Consider the following 19,044-nt stretch of genomic DNA (forward strand, 5'->3'; position numbering starts at 1 on the left):
AACATTGTAGCTATGGCTTCATTTATAGCTTAGTTCAAGAATCTTCATAATGATGAAGTGTGTCATCATTCATTACACAGTGTGTCATCAAAGAAGACTAACTTATTCTTAGTATATTCTTTTAAATAATGAAAGTGATTTAATAAAACTTTTAACAAGCAATTAAAAGTTAACTTTACCTACCTGTAAAAGTAATTTCTCAGGATACCTTCTCATCATCCCTCTATGAATGTTACATTTGTTGCTACAGATGTGTTTAATTCTTTACACAACGATCCTAGTGAAGTATCTTTAAATTTATAACTTCTGAGCTGAAAATTAAACATTGCCTTTTTTAAAATCTACTTTTAAAAATCTACTTGACTATTCATTTTGTCTACGTGGACCTGCAGATATGTCTCATTTAAAAAATACTTTAAAAATAATTGTTTCTTTCTTTTAATACTTAGAAATAGCTAAGTCAAATGATTCATGTCTTAGCTGAAGAAACAAGTCTTAATCTAGTAAAAATGAAATATTTGCAATCCTTCTTTAATGTCTACACACATACAAAAGTCCTCCTTCATTGAAGTCAGCACAGGTGAGTAGTTTTGGAATAATAACTTTGATGGAACAAAAACGATCATGTCAACCATGAAGTAACAAAAAATGACATTACAGAAGTCTACAAATATTTAATGATGTTAAAACGTCTATAATTATTATATAAAGTATATCTTTAAATTATTTGCTACTTTTCATATTGATAATATATTCACTAACTCCTCCTCCTAAGGTAAAATTCCGATTAATAAAAGAGATCACTAGGTCCTTTTCCTTAGGTTAAGGAAATTATATGCATTCCAAATGCATATAATTACTGTATGAGTAAATAAAACTATAATTAGTACCATCAATGAGAGCGTCATTTGCAAAAAGATAATTTATTTTTAAAAACAGACATTCAATATAAATGCTGGGAACTATAGAAGTGATAGAAAACGCTAATTTCAGAATCAAATCAAATTTCATTCAAATCTTAGCTTTGTTACCTTAAGCAAATAATTGCTTAGATATTTGGTTTCCTCATCTTTTTACTTATAGCTAAAACAAGATGACTTGTATCTTGTCAGTTCCTTTTTAAAATGTTTAGAATAGTTCTTAAAATATTTTATGGGATGAAAAAAATTCCCATTTCCTCCCTAAAACTTTGGAGAGACACAAAGGGGAAGAAATAACACAATTAAGATGGCATTCAGATTTTCAATGTAAATTAAAAGTGTATCCCACAAAATGAATGTAATGCTTCTTATTGTCATTGAACTACACTTAGAATCATTCATAATTTTACTGTCAGGTAACAGGGAACTATAATACACTAAGGCACCTTGGTAGGTAGTTCTTAGGCAAACGGTCACTAGAGTGCATTACTGGCTCTCACTGTCATATTAAGGCAGTCTAAGCACTCTAAAGCAGGCACAGGCAAACCACAATCCATGGGCCAAACATTCTTGTTTTGTAAATAAAGTTTTATTGGAACACAAACAGGCTATCATTTACATTGCATCTACAGCTGCTTTCAAACTACAAGGAAGAGTTGAATAATTGTGACCGCATGGCCCACAATTATTTACTATCTGGCCCTACACAGAAAAAGTTTGCTGACCACTGTCCTAAAGCACTGTTACTCAAAGGTTTGGTGTGCACACCTGAACTGTTTGTTCCTGAACGGAAATGACAAGAGATGGTGTGAGAACATAAACCAATTACGTTAACCAAGTACAATGGTTATTTCATCTACACTTTTGTTTTCATTGCCCAGCTTTCTCAATGAAGGACTTACAGTCTGGTACAGGTTCCTTTCCTCATAGTGGATAGGTATCAACAGCTCATTAATTAGCTCCTTTGCATACCACTACTCTACAGGTATGTAGCCACAGCAGAAGGAACTCCCCAAAGCTCTAAGGGATAACAGTGTCCCTTAGGGACTTATCTTGGCACAGGGGTTTTGTAGCATTAGGTGGCAGGTTTGGTAACTAATTAAATAGGATTCAGAAAATGGTCTTTACATAGACTTTCCTCTACTCTTTGCTCTTCCTAAGATTGAAATTACTCCAAAAATCTTGTCTGCTATAGATTTATGTTTCAACAAGGTGAAGTATAACAGCTAACGTCCTTCTCTCCCTATCTTTTCTTGGTGGCAGGAAAGATGAAAATATTTGACCCTCCAAAAACAACTTTTCAAGAAAGCAAGTCAATAATATATTTTGCCTATTTAGCCTCTTTAATTTGCTGAACAGATAGAAAACTATAATAGTAAATTATATTTCTCTTGAAGTAAAAGAATTTTTTAAAGTAAATCTATTCTCTGCAAACATTAACAGTATTTCCCCCTGTACTTTAAGTTTAAAATAAATCATGCAACAATTAAAGAATACAGAATGAAATCCTACCGCTAACTTTAACATGAAATTTCCTTGAACAAGTACACAATTTCTAAAGGCGCCAAAGGTAATCCAACTCAAGCAGTTTTCTGAAAAATAAAATTATTCAGGGACAGATTTTTATTGCAAATATTTACTCAAAAACTACTATATACAGCAGAATTTTAATAGCCGTTTAAAACATTTAACATTCAGTGAAACAAAATTTAAGAATTCGAAGCACATTTTAAGAAGTAAAAATGTAGCCTTTTAAATAAATTTTTTAGTACTTTAAAGCAAACTACTGTTATTCGTACTATTTATTTCTATATCTATAATTTTCTAGATGATAAAAAAACAACTGAAAAAATCAATGTAGCAGCCATTTTATGGATAAAATAGGATATGGATAAATTAGGCTAAGTATCCCAAACCAATTTCTTACATCACTGCTTTAGGTCCCATTTGAAGTTCCTATTTTACAATTAAAGAAAAAGTCACGTAAACATGGCAATGCGCCAGGACATGTGTTCAGTTTACTGCTTTACAATATCTACATTATACCATACTTTGGTTTGGCTTCCAGACCATTTTTATGGGTCTATTTCTAAAGATCATTAAAACAATATTAAAAGCATAATAGCTACAGGAGTTTCAACAATGGGTTTCTATTTTATACAACTAGCACATCAAGGATTTCTGCACAGCTTACACACTGACAAAAAGCACAAATATAAATTTATATCTTAATAATTTCACTTTCACTGAAAGTTTAATTAAGGTAAGCTTACAGCCTGGCAGGCTAACACTTGTATGGTGGTACACAGATTCAAATATTCTGTTTACATGCTTCTGACAGTCTGGAATGTTATATTAAATCCAAAATTAATTTTATGTGCATCCAAATTCTCATTAGATCAATTAATTTAGCACTCTAAGCATGCTCCATTTACCAGCATCATACTCAAAATGAAGCCTTCATTAACAATGCCTATCAGTCATTATTTTAAATCAATTACTCCCAAAAGGTATGTGGTTTCCAAATCTCTTCCTTTAAGTTAACTGAAAAGGATACATAAGTAAGAAGAACTTTTAGCTTAGGACTGACAGAAGTTTCAAAAGCTTTATTGTTATAATTAATATTCTAATAATCAATTCATACTGGCCACCAAGTTCTCCTCACAAACTGTTAAATGAGACTTTTTCATTGCAACCTCAACTTTTGCTAAAATCCTGTTATGTTTTAAAGGCTTCTTGGAAATCCGTAGAAATCATGCTATTACCGGTGAACTGATTTCTTTAGGAACTTGGGTTGAACATACAGGTAAGGTGTATATGAATGACTTCCTTCACATTTTTCTCTTTCGGAACTCTACATAACAGCACCACTGAGCTCACCTGATAGCACTGTTCCAAATGTTCTTACGGCTGGTACACTAAACTTAGACTAATAAATTTCAACTTCTTTCTTTTTCATCTGCCAGGTCTACTGTTGTCTCTGTTGTGCTAGGGCTATTTTCTCCAGGAACACTGTCAGCTGGATCGGACACTATGTCATCAGTCTTGGCTGAAGGATCACCACTACCTTTCTGAAGGATCTCTGTGGCTTCATACTCAAGCACCTCTGATGGAGTCAAAGGTTCTAAATGAACACTGCCCTGCTCACTAACGTCAGAACTAACAGATTCAGATTCATCTCTTTTTCTCAAAAACTGATCAATGCTAACATCACCAGATGTTAACCGCAAATCCTTAATATTCTTCGAAGAAAACCTAGCTTCACTGGAGTTGGAATCTTCAATCTGATCACACGAAATTATGTTTCCTGAACTTGGACACATCTTCAACTCTGCTTTCTGACAAATGTGCTCTATTTGTTTTTCCTTTTCTACTTTATCTGCATCAATATTTGAATCATGACGGAAGATATTCTTTAACCCAGTTTTCTGGTCTTCGAGACAGGTATCATTTTCCTTATTTGAAACTGTTATGCTTTCTTCACTTTTTGTTGCTAATGAGCCTTCAGATGAATTTGTATCACATCCATTTTTTTCTTCCTCTGAAGAAGCTTTATCTTGTTTACTGAAAAAATAAAGCCATTTATTATCTATTTCTTCAGAACACAATGTATTTGAATGCTATCGAAATAAAGACATGCTCTTAAAAAAAGAAAAAAAAGGTCAAGGTACATTCACCAACAAGGAAAAAAATAATCCAGGTCCCAAGTCTTTGCCATGTACAATTTAGGAGTGGCCATTTTCTTAGGCAAGAGAGTGAGAAACTCCAGAGTCAGATGTTAAAAGGAGACCTGGGGAATCTATCCAAACTGGTTTTAGTCCTGGTAATCGTGACTTTGATCTGTTCACACCGTTGCCTGTCTTCAGTTGAAATTTAAGCATTCTTACTAATTTGTATAAGTACTTTAAGTAAGAAGTGAATATATTTGGGAAAAAAGTATTTTTAAATGATTTCTATATCCTCTTAGAATGTCTTACCCTATGCAAAATCAAATAAGCATTATTTCTCTAATTTTTAATAATTTAACTTAAAAAAATAAACACATGCCTGAAAACTATATGTAAATATATAACATGCATACATACATAAATATATGTTTGTATACACAAATGTTTATGTGTATATGAGTATGTCTGTGTATTTCCTATTACCCTGGCATGTTAACAGAAACTATACAGTGAATCATAAAACATTAGAAACAGAAGACTTTTTTAAAGAGGATCTCCAGCTCCTTATCTAGATGTTACAATACTTATTTTACCAAAAATATATTTAATGCTTATAGATATCTTATTTCTTCTATTAATCCACCTGGAATTTGGACTTTCTCTGAATGAACTGACAAAAATATCAAAGCAATATTATCAAATAATATCAATATTACCAAATGGTCATTTATTATTTACTAACTAATATAAGTTAAATAAGTCTGCTATTTACTTTGTTCTGATCTGTCTTTAGACTATTCTTGGGCCAATACCACCTAGTCTTACCAATTATAAATTAACACGTACTTTATTATTTAACAGAGGAAATCACCTACTATTCACTACTTTTTCCCCTAAGTTGAATAAATTAAAAATGTAAAAGACATTTGTACAAGGATGTTCATAAAAACAGGGTGCCTGGATGGCTCAGTTGGTTAAGCAGCTGCCTTCGGCTCAGGTTATTATCCCGGGGTCCTGGGATCAAGCCCTGCATCGGGCTCCCTGTTGAGTGGGGAGCCTGCTTCTCCCTCTCCCTCTGCCTTCCACTTCTCCTGCTTGTGCTTTCTCTCTCTCTGCCAAATAAATAAATAAAATATTTAAAAAAATAGCAAATACAGAAGGGCACCTGAGTGGCTCAGTCAAACATCTGCCTTGGTCTCAAGTCATGATCCCCAGGTCCTGGGATTGAGCCCCATGTCGGGCTCCCTGCTCAGCCGGGAGTCTGCCTCTCCCTCTGCCTGCCATTCTCCCCTACCTGTGCTCGCTCTCTTGCTTGCTCTCTCTCTCAATAAATAAAATCTTTAAAAAAATAATAAATAGTGAATACAAAAAGAACCTAATATCTAACAAGAGAGCAATGATTAAATAAATTATGGTAGTGAATAGAAAAATATGACTCTTCCTTTAAACATCACTGGTTTCCAAACCAAATCCCATTAGGATTTTTTAACTAAATATTCATTATTAAGCTATAAATTAATTTGGAAAATGGCCTATCATGCATTAGTTATTAATTATTTTCGATCACAGAAAGTTTTCATTTTTCTTCATTTAGACCCTGAACATTTCTCATTTTTGTTATTGTGAATCTACTCTTTTGTCCATTATATTTTGTAATCACACGTTATTGGTACACTGTAAGATTCATATTTTTATACCAAGCTACCTTAATTAATACTTTAATTAATTTCATTCTTAGCTTATTTTCTTGGATTTTATAGGTCAATTATACCATCTGCAAACAATTACAATATTTTCCTCATTTAAATTTATATAATTTTTAAAATTATTTTTGTTCAGACCTTATTGAACTACAATTTACAGAAAATGTTAAATTATAGAGAGGCGACTAGTCTGCTTTTCTAACTCCTCCATTGAATTTTTGTTAACCACTGCTCCGGTCCCGAAATTCTAAGTAAGAAAGGGCTAGATCATTTTTCTAGTAAAGTCTAAGGGATATCTTCATAAGGCATTATTCGATAATTTTCTTTTCAGGGGCAATAGATTAATTAATCTCATTCAGTTAACAAGCACCCTACACCTTATGCTGTGTAGCTGTATATAAGATACACGGCATAAAGACAGACATGGGGAAATTACTTAATTTAAAAGACAAAATAAAATCATCTTTATCTGGAATTAAGTTCTAATTAGAATGCTAATTTCTCTTTTGCTAAGATAAGGTAAAAACAGAGAGGGAGGCAAACCATAAGAGATTTTTAACTATAGGGAAAAAACTGAGGGTTGATAGAGGAAATTCGATGGGGAGATGGCATAAACAGGTGATGGGCATTAAGGAGGGCACTTGTTATGAACAGCATTGGGTGTTATATGCAAGTGATGAATTACTAAATTCTACCCATGAAACTAATACTATGCTATACGTTAACTAACTTGAATTTAAATAAAATCTTGAAAGAAAAAAAATGTCTTGTGGTCTTTAGCGTTGATCAGAGCACTAAATTTTTAAAAGCCAATCCCTGAAGTATGAAAGTTTTAGGTTAAGGTTCACCACAGAAGTAGCTTTATAAAGCTTTTGAAAACACTTTAAAAAAAAGATTTTAAGATTACCTGTTTGCAAAAATTCTCCCCATCTTGTAACTTGTAGGATCTGGTAATTGTTTTCATTTAATAGGGGCAATTAAAATCTGTTAACATTTTATTTACTAGTAAATACTTTTAAAAATTTAACAACTATAAGATGTTTAAAGAATGTTTAAAAGATTGAAAAACTAAGGATCTGCAGTATAGTTTTATCAAATTTTTCTTTTAATTAAAACTCAAATAACAAATAAAATAAAATAATGCAGCTCAAGTATCAGCTTTTTATATACTTGAATTTCAAGAGATTCAGTTTTTCCTTATATTTACCTTTCAGAATTTGATGTTTCTGTTTCTCCGTCATCCATATTAGGTCTTGCAATTTCCTGAAATGATTAAGAATATGTTTCTTTTATATTCATGGTTAAACTTCAACCACTTTAATTATACTAAACTTTCTGGATTAAAGGAACTGAAGTGTGCAACCTAATATAGCAAAGAAATAGAAAAACAATTTATTAATCTAAAGTATGTACGATAATAATTCTCATAATTAAAAGCAGTATTTTTAAAAAATCTTAAAAAAAATACCTGTAAGAATTTCAGTGTACTAGAAGTTTCTGAATCAAGGTCATGAAACAGTTATTCAATTGTAACAATACCTGCTTTTCTTAGACTCTGTGTAAAATGTGCACTATAATTACAATTATTTGAATAGAAAACTAGTAAAACACAATGTGAATTTGAATAACAAGTTGTATCCAAAGTATTTTATATACACATATTAAATATAAACACTTATATGCAACACATCTGAAATTATGGTTTCATATTTGGAGTCATGTTAACCCTTCCACTGTCAAACCAAGTAATATGAGATGATAGACAAATTAAATATTTTGCTTACTTGAAACGTTTTATAGGGAGAAAAGTATACAGTAAAACTTCAGTAAGCCAGAGGCCAGCCTAACAGTTTGTAACAATTACCAATTATTAAGCACATATGATGCATGAGGTACTATGTTAAGAGCTTTACATCATCTCATTTAATCCTCATATTACACATTCTCAACTCCATCTTTAGAATAGGAAATACAACTATGTAGATTAAATAGAAAACGCCAGGCAATAACCACAATAAGTGGTGAAGACTCAAATCCAGGTCTAGCTCTTAACTACTACAGTGATTGACTGAGGCCTGTGACATTGATAATGGTGTATTAATCACATACATTTCTTTTTTTTTTTTACTCTCCTAAAACCCTGCTAAAATGAGGCAAAGACATAAAACATTTTCATTCATAAAGACCAAGAAAGCACCAAAGCATGCTAATTGTCAATGAGATGTCGATAAATTTTTAGATGGAAAGTGGCTGGAGAAGTAGACCTTGCAACATGGAGGAAGTTACAACTCAATATCTGAGTAGGTAAGTGCAAGGAGAAGAGAATCAACTTGCCCAGAGAACTGAAGCAATCTGGTATTTGAAGGAATTCAGTACATGACCGAGTATGTAAAAAATAAAAATGAAGCACAAGGACTGCTGAGAAATCTAAATCCTCTTTCCCTAATTCACACAACAGACACCTAACCTTTCTCCTACCACAGAGGCTAAAGATTAACTTTCTGAACTAGAGACAATTTAGACTTGTGAACACCAGGAATGGCAAAGGGAAGCCATGAATTACTGGGAGAAAACAGAAAAATTTAGTCAAAGTCCACAAACTGAATAAAGGTCTCCATAGTTCTCCCTTCCTGGCGCCCAGAATGCCAGCAGCTGGAGGAATCATTCTTTACCACCAACAGCCGGCATCTAGAAGATTCTTCTTTGGAGAAAATTATCAGCCTCGACAGACAAGGTTTCCCATAATGACCCTGAAAGCATCCTCCTCACCAAAGAATCTGTCAGCTCAGCATCGGATTTTCCTATGGTGAAGTCTAAACAATTCCCATACAGGTTGTGCAGGTTGTCCAGAGTGCTAATCCAAGAGGACTGACTAACCTTCACATTATAATCCATGGCAGCTGTTCTCCAAGTGTGTTTCACAGACACCTCGAGCCTCCAAGACACTTTCAGGAGGCAGGTGAAATTAAAACTCTTGGTACAAAAGCAGTAGTGAGTAAACATGCTGGCATCTTAACATGAATCAAGGCAGTGGCATCAAACCAAAACTATACTAGTAATCACTGTATTCTTCACTGGCAAACACCAGCAGTAAAATTCACTTTATTAAATACCGATCTTGGCGTTTGTATCTTTTGCATATTCTGTGTGATAAAAAAGGAAGTATGCATAAAGCACTGTTGTTGTGTACTGAAACACTTGGGTCTATGACTGAGTTGCAAGCTGAACTTTGACACAATTTTCTCACAGAACATCATTTTTATTTTAAAGGATGGCTGTCAAACTATGAATATTTAGACTTGGTTATTTAGGAGATATTTTCTTGAAAACTGACAAAGTGAGCCTATCACATCAAAGAAAACAACTGATAGTGCTTATTGCCAGTAATAAAATTCAAACAAGTATTAAATTTTAAGAACACTTGTATTCACCATTGATTAGATTTATGCTAATATTAATGAATGACTTGGTATTATACATAAAACATGTCAAAACTTGCAAGATCTATGTAACTCAGTGAACCAATATTTTCCAATTGACTAATCGATGTTATAAAATCATACATGAATAAAAGATCCATCAGACAGACCAATAGATTTTAATGTATCAAAGCATAAAAAGTTCAGTGATATGGAATGAGATTCTATATTGCAAAAAACCTTTAAGAAAATTGCCACTTGTCTATTTTTGATGTGGTATCAAAAAAAATTACAATTATTTGAAAAGATTATTGAAGTACTAGGTAAGGCTAGATATTCTTCATATATTTTGACCACAATAACATATCACTATCACAACAGACTGAAGCAGAAACATGAGAAACCAGTTTTCTTCTGCTTAACTAGACATTACAAAGACACACAAAAGTATAAAATGATACCAGTGTTCTAAGTTTCTTGATTTGGAAAAGTTATTTTTCAGAAAAATATGCTATTTATGTAACTATATAGTAGGTTTATTAGTTTGATTTTTAACTTACGATTTTTTTAGATTTCATATTTTTAATTTCTAATATGGTAAATCTAGTACTTTTTGAGAGTATATATATAAATGATACCCATTGAAGTTCTACAGTGGACAACCTGTATGACTATATAAGGCAGCCCTGTCCCCATTCAACAACAAGTTTTCAATGAACACTGTAGTGCTTTACTCTTTCGTGTATGGGCAGCCAAGGATCACCACACCACTGAAGGCATCCTTTATTTTTTTAGAGGTTTTATTTATTATTTCTTTGAGAGTGAGAGAAAGAGCATGAACTGGAGGGAGAGGGAGAGAGAATCTGAGGCAGACTCTGTGCTGAGTACAGAGGCTGATGCAGGGCTCGATCTTATGACCATGAGATCATGACCTGAGCTGAAACCAACAGTCAGAGGCTTAACTGATTGAGCCACCCAGGCACCCCTGAAGACATCCTTTAACATCAGAAATAACAAAATATGAATAAAGAAAGGAACTAGGAGACATCAGAGACATTGCTGGGAACAAAAGGAAAAAATATAATAAACATTTAATATCCCCAAAGAAGTATAAGATGTATTACATCCATTAAACAAGAACAAAAATTATGAAGAGAAAAATTGAAATAAAAATACTAAAGAGGCTTCAAAATTAAATACATGACAACTAAAATAAGAAATTAAGTATAGAAAATCTTTTTAAAAAGATTGAATGAAAAAGACAAGATGGAAGGCAACAAAGAAAATACCATACACTTAGAGGAGTTAATGCAGGAAATACAGTGTCACATCAATAGGAGGAGAGACAGAGAGAGAATGAACAAAGAAAAGTGAAACTTTACCAAAGAAATAATACAAGAAAACTTGCCCCAAACATATATATATCCAAATTGTAAAGGCTTATTAAATGCCTACCATGATGAACGGAAAAAGGATGATTGGTGAACATATCATCATGAAATTTCAAAACACTAGAGATAGAGATAATCATTAAAGTTGCCAGAAAGAACAAAATAACCAAAATGCAAAGCAACTGGAGCAAGAATGGCATCAGACTTATCAAAAATAACTTCAAAATTGCATGGGAAAAATGATTTCTATGTACTTCAGCCAAACTATTTTTAAGTAAATATAGTTTAAAACATGCAAGGAGTGAGAAAAGATGCACCCCTTCTGAGGGAGCTGTTAGAGAACGTGTCTCATCAAAATAGGAAGTAAACCAAGAAAAAGGGAACTCCTAGTTCAGAAAATAGGACCTCCAACACAAGAAAGTAGCAAAGGAAAATCCTGATAGAACAAAGTATGCACCAGGGTTAAAGAGCAACTAGTTTAAACTGAAGGAGATCTGAGAGGAGAGATCCAGATTCTCCAACAACATCTTTTGATGTGTGCAAACATTTGGAAAAAATACTTCCAAATATTAGACAAATAAACTGCATTTGGAAAAAATACTTCCAAATATTAGACAAATAAATCGCTGTTTTAAAAAACAGCATTAGGTGTATAGAAAACTAAACAAATGAGTCAAGATATATATTGTTTAACTCCATAAAAATAAAATAAGACATAGTAAAGGAAAATAAATCATAGTAGTACTTCCTGGCTCACCACACATAAAGGTCTCAAAAACCAATGTAATCATGCTGAAATCAGTGCTATGTCAAGCCATATTAGAACCTGAGGTAAAAGGGGGCGCCTGGGTGGCACAGCGGTTAAGCGTCTGCCTTCGGCTCAGGGCGTGATCCCGGCGTTATGGGATCGAGCCCCACGTCAGGCTCTTCTGCTATGAGCCTGCTTCTTCCTCTCCCACTCCCCCTGCTTGTGTTCCCTCTCTCACTGGCTGTCTCTGTCTCTGTCAAATAAATAAATAAAATCTTTAAAAAAAAAAAAAAAAAAAAAAAAAGAACCTGAGGTAAAAGGAAAAACACATAACCCTAGATACATTTTTGTTTCTTTTTTTTTTATTGTGGTAAAATACACATAAAATTTACCATCATAACCACTTTTCAGTGTACAGTTCAGTGGTATTAAATACATTCACATTGCTGTGTGACCATCAACAACATCCATCCCCATAACTTTTTTCATCTTGTAAAACTAAACTCTATACTTTAATTAAACAATTAACTCCACCTTCTCCTCTTCCCCACAGCCCCTGACAACCACCACTATACTCTCCATTCTTTATGATTTGACTGTACCTCATATAAGGGGAATCATACAGTATGTCTTTTCGTGACTGACTTATATCTTATTTAGTGTAATGCATTCAAGGCTTATCCACATTGTAGCATACTGTAGAATTTCCTTCCTTTTCACAGCTGAATAGTATTCCATTCATTATATGTGTATACCACATCTTGCCTATTCATTCTTCTATAGACGGATACTTGGTTTACTTCCATGTCTCAGCTATTGTGAATAATGCTGCTACGAAAATGGGTGTACGAATATCTCCTTTAGTCTCTGCTTTCAATTTTTTTGGGTATATTCAGAAGTGGAATTGCTGGATCATATGTATTTTTTCTTTTGAGGAACTGCCATACTGTTTTCCACAGTGGCTGTATCATTTTACATTCCCATCAACAGCACACAAGGGTTCTGATTTCTCTACATCCTCATCAACACTTTTCTATTGTTTTAATAGTAGCATCCTAACAGGTATGAGGTGATATTTCATAGTTTTTATTTGCATTTCTCTAATAATTAGTGTTGTTGCATATCTTTTCATCTTAGTGCTTATTTATATATCTTCCTTGGAGAAAAGTCTGTTCAAGTCCTTTACCCATTAAAAAAAAATTGTATGGTGACTAACATAATATAATAAAAAATCATTATTAATAAAAAAAAAATAAAATAAAAAATAAAAAAAAATAAAAATAAATTTTTTTTTTTTTATATCATTGAGTTTCAGGAGTTCTCTAAATATTCTGGATATTAACCCCTTATCAGATATATGATTTACAAATATTTTTTTTTTGTGGGCTACCTTTCTATTCTGCAGATAGTGTATCTGATGTACAAAATTTTAAATTGTTCATGAATTGAATTAATCTTTTATTTCCTTACCTGTGCCTTTGGTGTGATAACCAAGAAATCATTGGCAAATTCAATATCATGAAGCTTCTATCCTGTTTTCTTCTAAGAATGTTATTGTTTTCAGTCTTATGTTAAGGTCCTTGATCCAATTTGAGTTAATGTTTGTATATAGTGTTAGGTAAGGTTCCAACTTCATTCTTTTGCATGTGGATATCCAGTTTTCCCATTACCATTTATTGAAAAGACTGTCCTTTCCCCATTGGTCTTAGTCACCTTGTCAAAAATAATTTCTGCCTATATTTGAGGCTTTATTTCTGGGCTCTTTATTCTATTCCACTGGTCTATGTGTCTGTTTTTATGCTAATACTACACTGTTTTGATTTCTGTAGCTTTGCAGTAAGTTCTGAAATCAGTGTGAGTCCTCCAGTTTTGCTCTTCTTTTTCAAAATTGTTTTAGCTATTTGAGGTTCCATGAGATTCTATATAAATTTTAGGATGTGATTTTCCATTTCTATAAAAGTTTAAAAAAATGCCTTTGGGATTTCTGTACAGATTGCAGTAAATCTGTAGATTGCTTTGGGTGGTATGAACATTTTAACAATATTGTCTTCTAATCTGTGAACATAAGTTTTGTTTCCATTTATTTATGTTTTAATTTCTTTCAGTAAGGTTTTACACTCTTATTTTACAAGTCTTTCATCCCCTTGGTAATTCCTATTTCATTCTTTTTGATGCTACTGTAAAAGGAATTATTTTTATAATTTCCTTTTCAGACTGTTCCTTGTGTATACAAATGCAACTTATTTTTTGTGTGTTGAATTTGTATCCTACTACTTTGCTGAATTCATTTATTAGTTCTAAGAGGGCTTTGTTTTGGTTTTGGGGTTTTTTTTTGGTGGACTCTTCTGGGTTTCTGCATAAACAGGGTAATTTTACTTTCTTTTTTTTCCAATTTGGTTGCCTTTTGTTTCTTTTTCTTGACTAATTGCTGTTTCTGGGTAGAGTTAAATCTAGCTCTAAATGTCTGCTAAATATAGTTGGCTTATTAAGTCCTCTAGTTCCTTATTTACATTTGATTGTTCTATACATTATTTTAAGTGGGGTATTGAAGACTCCAACTGTTATTGTAGAACAGTCAATTCTTCAATTCTCTGTTTTTGCTTCATATATTTAGGTGATTTGTCATTAGTTATATAAATATTTATAATTGTTATATCTTCTTGCTGTATTGAACGTTTTATTAATATATAATGTCCTTTTTCTCTTGTAATCTTTTTTCACTTAGTCTATTTTGTCTGATATTAGTAAAAACAACCATGTTCTCTTTTGATTATTATTTGCATGGAATATCTTTTTTATCCGTTCATTTTAACTTGTGTCTTTATTTTTTTAATTTTATTTTTTAAAAAAGATTTTATTTACTTTTTTGCCAGAGAAAGAGATAGACAGCACAAGCATGGGGAAGCAGCAGGCAGAGGGAGAAGCAGCCTCCCCACTGAGCAAGGAGCCCAATGCAGGACTCAATTCCAGGACCCTGCCGAAGGCAGAATATCAACTGAGCCACCCAGGCATCCCTAACTTGTGTCTTTAGATCTCAAGTGAGTCTCCTGTTGACTGCATGCAATTGGATCCTGTGTTTTATCCATTTTGCCAACATCTGTCTTACAATTGGGAGAGTTTAATCCATTTACATTTCAATTAATTACTGATAAGGAGGAACTTATATATGTCATTGTGTTATTTTTTATATGCCTTCTAACTTTTTTTGGCACTCATTTCCTCCACTATTGACTGTGTTTGTTTAGTTGATTGTGATGAAATGTTTAAATTCTTTTTTCATTTCCTTTGTGTATGGTTACTATGGGAATTACATTTAACATTCTAAGGTTGTCACCCTCTAATTTGATTTTATACCAGTTTAAATTCAATAACATACAAAAACTCTGCTCCTTTACAGCTCCATCCCCACCCCTTTAGGCCGTTGTCACAAAATTACATCTTTATAAACTGTGTACCCAGACATGAACTAATAATTATTTTAAGTGCATTGGTTTCCTCAATTATGTAGAAAACAATATTTGGAGTTAAAAATCAAAGTTAAAGTAATGCTAGCTTTTACACTAATATTTTTACTTTTAATGAATTTAATCTCTTAATTAATGTAGAAAACAAAAAATACTTACAAAGCATTCTTATAATACTAGTTTTTATAATTGCCCATGTACTTACCTTTATTGAGATATTTATTTCTCCATATATCTCTGAGTTACTGTGTACTGTTCTTCTATTTCACCATACAGGACTCCCTTGAGCATTTCTTGCAGGGCAGATCTAGTGGTCACAAACTCTTAGGTTTTAGGTCAGAATATCTCACTTTTGAAGGATAGTTTTTTTTTGTTTGTTTAATTTTTTAAAGATTTTATTCATTTATTTGTCAGAGAGAGAGACAGAGAGAGACAGTGAGCATAAGCAGGGGAAGTGGCAGGCAGAGGGAGAAGCAGAACCCCTGCTGAGCAGGGAGCCCAATGGGGGACTTGATCCCAGGACCCTGGGATCATGACCTGAGCCAAAGGCAGACGCTTAACTGACTGAGCCCCCCAGGCATCCCTTGAAGGATAGTTTTAACAGATATAAAATTGAGTTTTTTCTTTTAGCACTTTGAATATATTGGTCCACAGCCTTTGGGCCTCGAAAGTTTCTGATGAGAATTCTGTTGATAATCTTATTGAGGTTCCCTTGCATGTGATGATTTGTTTCTCTTGCTGCTTTCAAAGTTCTTTGTCCTTTGAGAGTTTGATTATAATGTATCTTACAGTGGGTCTCTTTGATCATCTTATTTGGAATTCACTGTGCTTCTTGATGTTTACATTCATGTGTTTCATCAAATTTGGGAAGTTTTCAGTCATTATTTCTTTATGTCTTTGTCTTTGTCTCTGTCAAATATTCTCTGGGCCTCCCTTAATACATATGTTGGACTGCTTAATGCTGGGCCCCAACTGCCTTAGGCTCTGCTCACTTTTCCTCAATCTGTTTCTTCTCTGTTCCTTAGACTCAATACTTTCCATTGTCCTGTCTTCCAAGTTTGCTGATTCTTTCTTCTGTCTGCTCAGATCTGTCTTTGACTCTGCCTAATGAATTTTTCATTTTTAGTTAATGTACATTTCAGGATGTCTTTTTGGTTTCTTTTCAGGTTTTCTCTCTCTTTAATATTTCCATTTTGTTAACATACTGTTTTCTTGACTTTCCCCACATATTCCTTTTTTTCATTGGGCATCTTTAAAATAGTTGTTTTAAAGTCTTTGTCTAGTATATCTGCCATTAGGTCTTTTTCAGGACCAGTTTCTATTGAGTGTTTTCCTTTGAATGGGTCATACTTGCCTGTTTCTTTGTATATCTTGTGATTTTTTTGTTGAACACTGGACATTTGAAACTAATAATGTAGTAACTTTGGAAGTCAGATTATTCCCCTTCCCAGTGTCTGCTGTTTTTGTTATTGTTTTTGTTTCTTTTGATTGTTGTAGGCTGTCTCTGTTCCTGGGTTCAACGGGAGATGTAAACCTCAGGTCTTCTCAGGTCTATTCTGAGCTTTTCTCTGGGCAAGTACAACCACTTTCTAATTTAACTCATATATGTGATTGTTTTTGAATGTCCTAATCTTTAATGTCAGGCTCCTGAAAGGGGAAAAAGCAAAAAATTAAGGGGAATAAAAGGGCACTGTACCTTTAAATCCCCTGGAAGTCACTTCAGTTATAAAGGGAGTGGCTTACAACAATGAGGAGAGGTGTAACTTCAATGTGCCCACTTCTGTGGAATGCTATGGTGAGAAGCATCAATTAGTGACAACGGCACAGATCCTCAATATTTGGAGGCCAGTATCCTTTCTGGCCACTCTGGTCCCATAAGCTGTGTGCACGCTGTTCCAGGAACATGTGCACAGCTGCCTGCCATGTGGCTGAGGGTAGGGGATGGGCAGCTGCTACTGTGCTGAATGCTTAAATTGACCGATATTAATTGCAACATACCGCCCAAGTCTTCCCCTGGAAGTTGCAGGCATTCAACAGACTCTAGAATTCCAAAATACAGGAATATTCCATTTTATTGCACGTCACAGATACTGCATTTTATTTTACAAGTTGAAGATATATGGCAACCCTGGCACCATCCAAGCCTGGATGACAGCTTATCTGTTTACTACATAGTTTACTGAATGTTTTCAGCCCACTGTTGAGACCCACTGCTCAGTGAAAAAAAAAAAAAAAAAAAAAAAAAAAGATTCCTTTCAAAATATTACCGCTCATTGACAATGTACCCAGTCACCCAAGAGCTCTAATGGAGATGTACAATAAGATTAATGAAGTTTTCATGCCTGCTAACACAGCATCCATCCTACAGCCCTGGCCCAAAGAGTAATTCCGACTTTCAAGTCTTATTATTTAAGAAATACATTTCATATGATTATGGCTGCTTATACATAGTGATTCTTCTGATGGATCTGTGCAAAGTCAACCGAAAACCTTCTGAAAAGGATTCATCATTCTAGATGCCGTTAAGAACATCCATGATTCATGGGAAGAGTTCAAAATATCAACATGAATGGGAGTTTGGAAGAAGTTGATTTCAACCCTTATGGATGACTGAGGGGTTCAAGACTTCAGTGGAAGAAGTAACTGCAGGTGTGGTGTAAATAGCAAGAGAACTAGAATTAGAAGTAGAGCCTGAAGAAGTGACTGAATTGCTGCAATCTCATAATAAAACTAATGGTTGAGGAGTTGCTTCTTATGGATGAACAAAAAAAGTGGTTTCTTGAGATGGAATCTACTCCTGGTGAAGATGCTGTAAAGACTGTTGAAATGACAACAAAAGATTCAGAATATTACATAAAGTTCATTGATAAAGCAGTGGCAGAGTTTAAGACGACTGACTCCAATTTTGAAAAAAGTTCTATTGATCAGCCAGTAGCCATCAACATGGAGGCAAGACCCTTTACCAGGAAAATATTATTACTTGCTAAAACCTCTGATGATGGTTAACATTTCTTGGCAACAGAATAATTTTAATAAAGGTTATGTACTTTGTTCTTTTAGATACAATGTTATTGCATACTTAATAGACGATAGTATAGTGTAAACATAACTTTTATATGCTCTGGGAAACCAAAAAATTCATTTGACTTGCTTTATTGCAGTATTTGCTTTGTTGTAGTGGTCTGGAACCAAACCTGCAACACCTGTGAGGTATGCCTGTAGTTACAGCAGACAGATTCTGCCACTACAACTGTTGCCTGGGTGGGAAAATAGATTCCTGGTGCTTTCTACTCTTTCATTTTCCCAGAATCCCAGATTTTTTTTCCCCCCCAACGCATCAGTTGAAAAGTAAAAAGTAGGTGTATTGAACTAATGAAAGTAATTTAAGTTTAAACATTTCTACCAAAACCAGAATTTATTATTTCACTTTACTGGCTTTAAGGGAAGCAAACACAGCAATATTTTCAAATCTAGCTCTTTTCCTGCCTTGCTTTCAAATAAGCAAATTGTCATGTTTACCCATTTCTCTTGACCAAGTGACGATTTTAAATAATTTAAAACTAACTTCAGCTTACTGAAACATCTTTCACAGGATGTTACTGTGGCTACTATTGTTTTAATATTTTGATTAACACCTTGCTCATCAGTTTTAGAGGACCCAAATACAATTCTTAATTTAATATGACAATTTGTAAATACTGTGATAACCTATTCTACATGAAATTTCTATG

At 33.5% G+C, this 19,044-nt stretch overlaps 1 protein-coding gene across 11 annotated transcripts in view; it reads right to left on the bottom strand.

Moving 5' to 3' along the window:
• Positions 1-2,528: 2,528 nt before the first annotated feature.
• ZNF280D (zinc finger protein 280D) overlaps positions 2,529-19,044 on the bottom strand; it is a 296,194-nt gene continuing 279,678 nt past the window's right edge. For 7 of the 11 annotated variants that reach the window (XM_057306150.1, XM_026518549.4, XM_048219567.2 and 4 more), the window contains 2 exons: positions 7,499-7,554; positions 2,529-4,484 (listed from right to left, as the gene is read on the bottom strand). In XM_057306150.1, coding sequence (XP_057162133.1) covers positions 3,860-4,484; positions 7,499-7,554 — 681 coding nt within the window. In that variant the 3' untranslated portion in view covers positions 2,529-3,859. Of the gene's footprint in view, positions 4,485-7,498; positions 7,555-13,205; positions 17,104-17,367; positions 18,132-19,044 lie in introns of those variants that run through there. The other 4 variants (XR_008957079.1, XR_008957078.1, XM_048219573.2 and 1 more) reach the window with 4 other exon arrangements.

The sequence above is a fragment of the Ursus arctos genome, unplaced genomic scaffold, assembly GCF_023065955.2.
Source record: "Ursus arctos isolate Adak ecotype North America unplaced genomic scaffold, UrsArc2.0 scaffold_36, whole genome shotgun sequence".
Classification (NCBI taxonomy): Eukaryota; Metazoa; Chordata; class Mammalia; order Carnivora; family Ursidae; genus Ursus; species Ursus arctos.